The 9,309-nt window shown below is 41.4% G+C and overlaps 2 protein-coding genes across 2 annotated transcripts; both read right to left on the bottom strand.

Moving 5' to 3' along the window:
* Positions 1–504: 504 nt before the first annotated feature.
* Positions 505–3,429, bottom strand: LOC104504905 (hepatitis A virus cellular receptor 1 homolog; the record flags this gene model as incomplete). Its single annotated transcript, XM_010159880.1, has 3 exons — positions 3,381–3,429; positions 1,164–1,508; positions 505–555 (listed from the first exon to the last, which is right to left on the bottom strand). Coding segments are annotated over exons 1-3 (445 nt in total), but the record flags the coding sequence as incomplete, so codon positions are not given.
* Positions 3,430–7,918: 4,489 nt separating this feature from the next.
* On the bottom strand, positions 7,919–8,877 carry MED7 (mediator complex subunit 7). Its single transcript, XM_010159879.1, has one exon. The coding sequence runs from the start codon at positions 8,860–8,862 to the stop codon at positions 8,170–8,172; it is 693 nt and encodes a 230-aa protein (XP_010158181.1). The 5' UTR covers positions 8,863–8,877; the 3' UTR covers positions 7,919–8,169.
* Positions 8,878–9,309: the final 432 nt, after the last annotated feature.

Raw genomic sequence — 9,309 nt, 5'->3', positions numbered from 1 at the left:
TCCTCAATGATCTGCTGTTGACAGCTACTGAGATAGGATCCTAAATTAGATGAACTTTTGAGCAAGGCCAATAAAACAGTTCTATGTTATGGAGCAACAAATAGATTGATTAAATAGTGGGAACACCTAACTCCTAAAAATCTGTTGTTTACTGTTCATGGGATGCATTTCCAGAAGACAAGGTGAGATTTTATACCACAAATAAAACATACCAAACCAAACAACAGGCACAAGAAAAGCAATGCTTGCAGCACCGGTAAAACTCTGCTTAAGCATAACACCTGGAAGCAAGCTTCCTCCCATGTATACATGTTCCTTCTATTGAACAATCTATATCATGTCAGGCAGAATTTCAATCCAAGTTCTGGTCTTTGCTTCTATGGTAATGTTTAGTAAATTGCAGCCAAGACATTTCTATCATCTAACATTTTGTTTCCTTCCCAAGATCCCCATTTGCAATACAGCTTATATATGCTATTGAGATTAATACTTGGTAAAAGTTACCTGAGGTCTGTTCAGAGGTGTAAGCATGAGGACTTGCAGTAGAGATCCTAGCTGATGTTAAAAAAAACAAAACAAAGCCAACATATGTTATAATTAACCCTAGGATGCATTTATGTAGTGAAAAACCATTTCTATAAGAAGTTTGCCAGCACCAGCTATCTAAGTACCTCTGTCAGCCACTTGTTCCATATATTATTATACTTTCAACAAGAGAAAAACTGAAAATCAAAATATTTTATTTGATTTGAAGAAGAGTTGATTAAAAAAAAAAAAAGTCTGTACTAGTTTTGTGTCCCTGGACTTTACTCTGGAATCAAGCAGGGAAAAAAAAACTGAAGCACCATTTTCTATGAAAGGGGTACAAGTATAGTGTTTCAGATGAATTAAGTACCTTACGCTGCCCTTTCTCTTACATTCTTCAAACAGTACTTCTAATAAAGTTCAGTAGTGCTGTGCACCATAAAAAAAGCACCACATTCTTTTTTTAATTGCAGTGACTGCGCTGGGATTACAACAATGGCAAAGACACCTTAATTTAAACAGAACTAACAGCATAGGAATGACCTTTAGGATTTTGCAGCTATGGATGACAATATAAATCCAGACTCACAGCAGATTTACCAGGACAGCAGTGACACAAGACAGCAGCCTGCACTCACCTTTCACTATCACAACGTTGTGATTACTTGTCTGATCATTGAACCACCCTGGGATCTCCACGCGGCAGCAGTATACCCCACTGTCTGCCTCCTTGGCGTCCACGATTGTGAGGGACACGTCGCCCAGCTGCAGGTTCCCTTTCAACATATACCTGCTGCTGTGCCGCTCTGTCACCTTCCATCCATCTGTCCAGATAATGGTCCGGTAACATTTTGAAACAGGGCAGCTGTCACGACCCCAGCACACTGATGTGATGTCTTGTCTACTCTGAACTCTGTAAAAGCAGGGCACAGTGACATCCTGACCCACCTCTCCTTTCACAACTGATCCCCATACTGTGGGGCCTGTGGACAAAAACACAAACGGAGCTGTTGAGCACACTGCACGCAAGTGGAAGCTCTCGCATATCTTGCGAGCATCACCAGGCATTGCTGGATCAGGTTTTCAACAAATAGATGTGAATCCCAGCAGGACTGATGCACTGAGGGACAACAATAGGCACAGTGATTTGTTCAGAGTAGGTCTCCAGCCAGAGAAAGAACAAACACATTTTCTGCAGTCTCTGCAGTTAGGCAGAGGTGAAGACAGAACAGAGTTTGGATCTGCACAATTCCATGGCTTCTCTTTAGCCCTGTCCAGTCTGTTAGCTCTTTATTTGTTTCCTTAGTTCAGACTTAATCCAAGCTACACATGGGGGAACAATAAAGGATTGATGTTCATTAAAACCATTGCAGGAAACTCTTCATCCCTTTCAATGAAAAGCCACTAAACAGCAGGTTTCAGAATGGTCACTGCTGAACATGTTTCCTTTTTTCTTGTCTAATGACAGATTTTGCTTAGTCCAATTAGAAGAGATTTTTTGGAACTTTTCTGAGAAGTTTTATGCCCTCTTTTCCCACTACCTTATTGTGTTCCCCCGTTCTTGCACAGTTTCTGATTTCTTTGCTTCCCATTAAAAGTCATTCTCCACATTTCCTAGCAGCCAGTAACCCATTCAGCACAGTGAGGTAGTTTCTTTGCTGTACTTGGACCACTCCAGTCAATATTCCCTTTAGGAGGATTTTAATAAAAGCATATTAAGTGCCAGCCAAAACCATTTGTGCTGTGGTGATCCAGTCATAGCCATCCTGTAACAGGTTATGCCGCAGGGCTCTCGAGGTGCACATTCTGTCTGCTTGTACTTCAAAGAAAGCTGTTTGCCATATACTTGCCATTACACATTTCTTATCAAATTCAGCAACACGGAATCGCATGTGTAAGTATTTCAATCCATCTGTATTAACATGACAGAATTCTCTGCGGGAAGTACAGGCAACAAATCATGTCTATTAAAAGTCTAGCCCAGCCTGTAATCAGAAAGGGAGCTCTCTGCGGCAGGTCACCAACATGTGCCAGTGGACCCCAAGCACTGCACGGCTTGACTGCAATTGTCCCATGTGAAAAAGCTGTTTCCTCCAGCTCAGGTCAGTCATTTTTCTAACCTATTACAGTTAAAAATAAGTCTGCATTCAGAGACTTTGCCACAATAGCATACCAGAAACTAATCTCCAAAAATAATGTATTTTATGTATATAAAAAAGCAAGCTCTAAATGAATCTCATCATAAGGTTTTATAAAGAACTACAGGAACTATAATCTGTAATATCCCTTTTCTTTCCACTGAACATATTCTACCTCCAAACTTTTAATGCCTATGCTATTACCACTTTGCAATCTGTTGTTCTCAATGCTATTGCCTTTAACAATATTTTCCTAGGAGGACTACTTTCTCAGAATAAAAAAGGAGAAATTATCAATTTGTCTCAGTAAAATTTCATATTGGCTAAAATACACCAGAAGCCACAGCTGACCTTTTTCCCGGTCTTCCTCAGCAGCCAGCTTCATAAAGCCTGTTGAAGTGAAATGTCCTTGTTTCACATCTTTTCTAAAATGATTTAGAGTTCTCTGCTCATCTCAGATCATCACCATCTAAAAAGACTAATAAGTCTAGCACACAGCCCAAGAAGCAGCATCGTACCCTCAACATGGTTTTGTATTAAAAAGGAGATAAGGCCATCAGCAGACTATTGAGACACTCCTATTCATAACCAAACTTCAGTTTCTGTGCCATGTGGCCACTCTTCCCCTTGTAACAAATTCTCTCTATAACCCGCAGAAACAGTGATGCATGTTACCCCCATCCACCTCCACCTACTCATTTAGGCCCACTTAGTTACCTGTAAACAGGATCAGAAGAATCCCATTCATGCAGAAATAAGACAACATCGTGGCTGAAGAAGAGGAACGACACTCCTGTTCACCACCCTTCAGGCACCTACATTCAAGAACATTTATCCTCTTCATAAACTTCTGGTTTTACTTAGCACGTCACCTTCAGACACAGCTGACCATGCCTTTAGTCAAATTCAGATTGCCTTTCCTGTGGTTAGCCTGTTCGTCTCTAGCAGGACAGCCTTAGCCCTGGTGCTGACAGTGTACACAGCTGACTCTTGCCGACTGTGGTTTGACTAACAGGCTACGATACTCAGTACTTCTGGAAAAAACGAGAAGTAGATTTCTAATCTGCTTGATTACAGTAGATGAAACTCATCAGCATCACCGAGCTGATACAACCATAGTAATCTGTTGCCCCATACTGCTTCCCATACCTGGTTTTACCCTAGGAGACAGAATTTGGATATGAGATTACATAGGATATGTAACAGACTGTGGTAAATGGACTTGCCAAAAGAACAGATTCAAGCATTTAATCGTAAGTTTCTGGTTCTAATACTTAGAAGCAACTCAGAGCATCTTTAGGTAAATGCTGTTTTTGTAGGCTGTAACTCGGTACTGAAAAGCTGTCCTGCTGTTACACAGTTGTAGCCTAATAGAGTTGCGGTCTTTTTTCATCTCACTCTTAAAAATTCTGTATACATCTGAGCTTTTGCAGTGTAAGGTAACACACGCAGAACAAAGAGATCACTTTAAAAGTAGCATAGAAACCATGGCATCCCAGGCTCAAGGCCCACTTTGACAAAGCATTGGTGAAATACAGCTTGTGAGAAATGGCATTCCCTGGCCACTCTCCCTATCCCTGGATTACCTAACCCTTCTTGAGGACATCTTGTCTTTTTATATTGTTTGGACTAGAACTGCAGCTGTGATCACGTGTATTTGATCTAAGGCCAACAAACGTTCTTTGCTGAACCAAGTAATCTACCTCACACTGTTTTATACAGACTAAGTTAAGTTCTGAGGAGTTACTTATTATCAGTAACTGAAGCAGCAGAAATTATTCCAAAAACATACATTAAGCTAGAATCAGAACCAGAGCTGTCTCACACTGACTACCTTACGTGATAGCAGTCACCAAAGGGACAGTTTCTTTAAATGAAACAGAGGAAAACCAAGGGATTAGAGTAGCTGAGACAGACAAACACTAGTAATATACTTGTAGGAGGGAACTGAGAGAAAGAGGGATAAAGGGGGATTTTTGCATACAGTGCCTGGAAGTAGGACTCTTCAGAAAATGCTTCCTCTTCGCTCTTCTTGTTTCTGGGGAACAGGAAACTCCAGGCAGCTGCTACAGGAACAATTCCAATCATTAACAGCAGGCTCCACATATTGAAAAGAAGGGCAACCTGGCTCTGGCAGAAGGCGTGTGGTTCACCTCAGCTGTGCCACAACAATGCACAGCACCAGTTGACGAATTAACTGCTTGTGGTGGTTCAGCACATGACAAACATCCACTGCAGACCAGGCCACATCCCTTCTGCTAGCTACCTGCAATAACATCCAGCGTGCGTGGGACCTCATGGATCCCTCCTCCACATGGGCCACGCCTGAGCTCTGAAGTAAATACATAAGATAAGAAAATAAAGAAACTTATTTTGGATCTCTTCCTGAGCCCATTCTACTCACTTCACCTGTGTTGTTTCATCCATATGATTGACTATGGCAGGTTGGGTGCTGTCTGTATCCCCATGAAAGCTGTTCTGATCACACGGTAGAGAATGTGAGAGCTACAGGGCAACAGTTAGAATCACAGAATGGTTTGGGGTGGAAGGGGCCTTAAAGATCATCTAGTCCCACACGCCTGCCATGGGCAAGGACACATTCCACAAGACCAGGTTGCTCAAAGCCTCATCCAGCCTGCCCTGGATGAGGCCACTTAACCTGCTTCCTTTGGATTTCATCTCAAGCACAGACCATGCGGAATGCCTTGATATGATTTCTGAGTTTCTACATACCTGTTTTCCAAGTTTCTATTTTTTGTTTGTGCAGCATTTCATTGGAAAAGGTGCCAACATCATCTTTTTCATGCTGCTCTTAAAGTGGCTGCACGTTTTTTCCTACCTCAAAGCATATAGCCAGATCACACTTTTTGAAAATAAAACCAAACCAAACTATTAAATGTTGAAATAAGTTTAAAGCATCATTGGAAATATCTTTCATTGCACTATTTTAAAGCTGTATCATTAAATAGTCGGGTTTTTTCTTCCCCCCTCCCCAGATAATCAGAGCTACAAACTTTCCCCTTTTGTCCACTGGTGGCACACATGGCTTCTCTGTATCAAGAAACTTTTGGAACTTTTCAACTAACTATATTTCTGTTATCCTTGTACTTGTTCAGATTGTGTAATAGAAGCTTTCTTTTCCTTCTCTTTTTTTTTTTTTAAATAAAAAAATCCAACAAAACGCTGCTTAGCATCCAATACAAACTTCATCTCACCAAGTAACATAAGGCATACATGATCCAACACATGCTATACATTAACATGTCCAAGGTAGGGTACTTTCAAATGCTATCACATCCAAAAATAAAATCAGAATTTGCTGAGGCAAGCAAAGATCTCTTCATCAGCAGGAGGTTAAGTAACACACTAGAGAAAACAACATCTACCATCTCATTTTCTATTTGGTGAGTCACATCCTCCAAAATGCCTGTTTCCCCAGACTAATGAGCATACCACCCACTGCCTTCACTGCAGCTAGTCTCTTGTTTTCCCCAAAGCAAAGTTGTAACAGAAAAGGGGAATATTATCATTGCTTTGGCATGACAAAGGAGGGAAAAGTCATTGTTTTGGCTGAAAAAAGCCCAGGAAGCCTCCCACGGCTTTCTAGGTTTTTCTTTAAACATAGCGGGGGAGGGGGTGTGGGGGTGGGGCAGTGTGTGTGAAATCTAGAATAAACAAATTAGAAAAGTTTTTGGAAGGTGAAAGCAGCCTTAAGTGGTTTTTTTTAAGTTTACACAATCCCTGTTTACCTCAAAGGTTTCACAAGAAGTGCATGGCAGTGGTCAGTTACTGCTAGGACCCAGTTTGTGAAGTATTTTGAAACGATAGTACTTAGGGCTTTGACTATTAAAATCATAAAAAATAGGGAAAAAAAAGTCAACAGAAAACCATTGAGCTTCTAGCACAGTTCTCTTTGAATGGCAAAGTTAAAACATCCTTGGCAAACTATAGCTCCTCGTATCCAGGAGGCACTAAGTGTTTCTCCGTATCTTCCACCTGAAACATTTGCAAAGTAGATACTGAATTAATTCTGCCCACTTGCAACAGCTTTAGCTACCGACAAGCAATGTTAGTTTAGATCTAGTCCAGCGGGAAGGCAGGAAACAAACAGTGGTGGTTGAATAAAGGACAAAGCATTAACTTTCTTATATTATTTATACATTTATTAAAAAAAAAAGTTTCTACTTCTTTACTGTCACTTACAATGTCACATGCACTTAAAATAGCAGTTGTCCTCCAGTGAGTCATGGGTTTGCTTCTTTGTTTCATCTCTAGCTCCACTGAGCTCAACCCCCACCACCCAACAGCTAGGTACTGTTGGCTGCCCATTTAAGTAACATTTCTGAAAACAAGAGAATTATCAAATGAAACAGAGACACAGCTTGTTAAATCACAGTTAGAAACAGAGTTTGTGCGAGTTCCCTCACCCACAAAGGCTACATTGCTTTCAGCTGCAGGGCATATATGGAAAACATACATACTACAGTGCTGCAGGGCAAAAAGGGAAGGATTTCCCTGACAGGAGGGACAGGGTAAAGAAGCCACTCCTTCACTATCAAATCCCTCTTTTCCTCTTGGGGGTCAATCCAACTCACACTTTCTTTAGATGTGGTTGGTAAGACTTTAACGTGATGGAATAGTTGCAGGTTCTTTCAAACTGAGTTGTTCTCCATTAGTATAACAACTAATTACCTAATGAAATCCTCCTTCCTGAGAAAAACACTCAGCTGGGCACAGAGCCCACCTAAAAAGCAAATACAAAGCATCTGCACTGCAAAATGATTCGCTTCATGCATGTATATTAACTATGCAGGAAATATCAGTTAGTCTAGGCACCTGTGTGTTAAAAATAAGTAGTAATTTTTGTAAGCTCAAGACTTGGTATGATTTACATCTAAGAAAATTAAAGTCCAATTAATTTTAATTCATTTAGCTGTGGAGATTCCTGTCAGTCTCTATATAGGAAATTACACCCCATGACACTGGTAATAAAGGAATGCTCAGGTTCTCTTCAGTAGTTGTATTACAAAGCTAGAAAGGAATGGATTTTACAGACTTAACAGCAATTTCATTTTTAATATTGAATAATGCATTCCTGAAAGGACCCAGTGAAACTGTAAAAACACACACTTATTAGAAATGATTTGTCAACTGCAAATCCCCCTGCATCAGATGCCTGCCTTGCTTGATGCTACAAAGCAACTAAAAACACACGCAGGACAAAAAAAAAGCAGAAAGTGACAAATAAAAGTATTACAGAAAAAGCTAAATTTAATCTGTGGCTTCCACCTCACATAATACATTTAACAAAAATTATACTTTTTTTCCTACCAATAAACACACAGCTCATAAAATATCACACATTTTCATCTGCCTAGTCACTCACCTTCCAACAGATGCAAATCAAATGCTTTGTCTGCTTGCACAACGGCAAAACAAGACAACGTATACCACCAGAATCCATTCTGCCTCTCACTATGGTAAGCTGACAAAAGAAGTGTTTTCTTCATGTCATTTCATCAATAATGCAACACATAGCAGCATCCTTGTCCAAAACCTGATCTCTCTTGCTACCGGAACGCTCCCTCTGCTTTTCGCTCTGTCCAATACAGTTGCTGCCATCATCAGTATCCATTGGTTCCACTTTCACTCTCAGTCCTCCCTCTGAATGAGGCAGATCATCAGGCAAGGAAGCCAGGCAGTTCTGAATCATCTCCACAACTCGCTCCAAGTGCTTCTGAAACCGCTCTGCTGTTTCCAAACGCTGACGTTTCTGCACCTCCATCATGACTCTCAGTGTCTCCCTAGCTTGGTGAGGGCGATACTCGTTTATAAGATGATGGACATGAACAAAAAGCAGTTTTAAGTCTTCCAGTTTCTCCTCTCGCTTTATACTTCCTGGACTCCTTATCAAGATATCCAAGAGATCCAAAAAGTTGACCAGGATAGACATATTAAGTTTTCTTAATTCCTTCTTGTGATCAAACTGCATAGGATGTAACCGCTCAATACCCTGGCTCTCCAAGGGTCGAATAATCAGATCATCGCACTGAAACTGATTACCAAACATCATATAACTGTCTTTCACAGGTGGAGGTGGCTTTGGAGCCAGGCCTTTACGGATATTCTCATCAGTATATTCTTTTATATATTGCATTGGAGGTGGAGGAAGGGCACTCACTTGCTGAGGTTCACCCATTTTTGCCAGATGAGAAGACCTAGGGAATGTCCCAAGAAATGGATGTTAAGCGGTGTATGTTACAACCTTACACGTAAATAACAACAAAGGCAATAGAGAGTTGGCTGTGAGGAAATGAGCCAGATAAAAGCCATCTCGAAGTGCAGAATACAGGAAACGCGCAAATAAATTCGTGTTAGCTTTTCACTAAGGTATACCTTCGGCAGGAATAATTTCACTAGAAGCACATTAAGCAATCATTTCCCGAACCATGAAAGCCCTGCCTGTACCCAGAGCAGCCACACAAAGAAAGGAGACCCCTTCCCTAGCTGAGGCCTGGCCTGCTAACGTCGCCCCCCGCAGGAGGGGGACCCGCGCAGCCCGCCGGCGGACAAGCACGGCCCTCAGGGGAGGATGCGGCCTCATGCCCCGGGTCCACAGCCGCTGCCGCGATGCCCTTCCCCGGAC

The sequence above is a fragment of the Eurypyga helias genome, unplaced genomic scaffold (assembly GCF_000690775.1).
Source record: "Eurypyga helias isolate BGI_N326 unplaced genomic scaffold, ASM69077v1 scaffold40919, whole genome shotgun sequence".
Taxonomy (NCBI): domain Eukaryota; kingdom Metazoa; phylum Chordata; class Aves; order Eurypygiformes; family Eurypygidae; genus Eurypyga; species Eurypyga helias.
The sequence above is the reverse complement of the archived record's forward strand: the minus strand, read 5'-3'. Positions and strand labels throughout refer to the sequence as shown.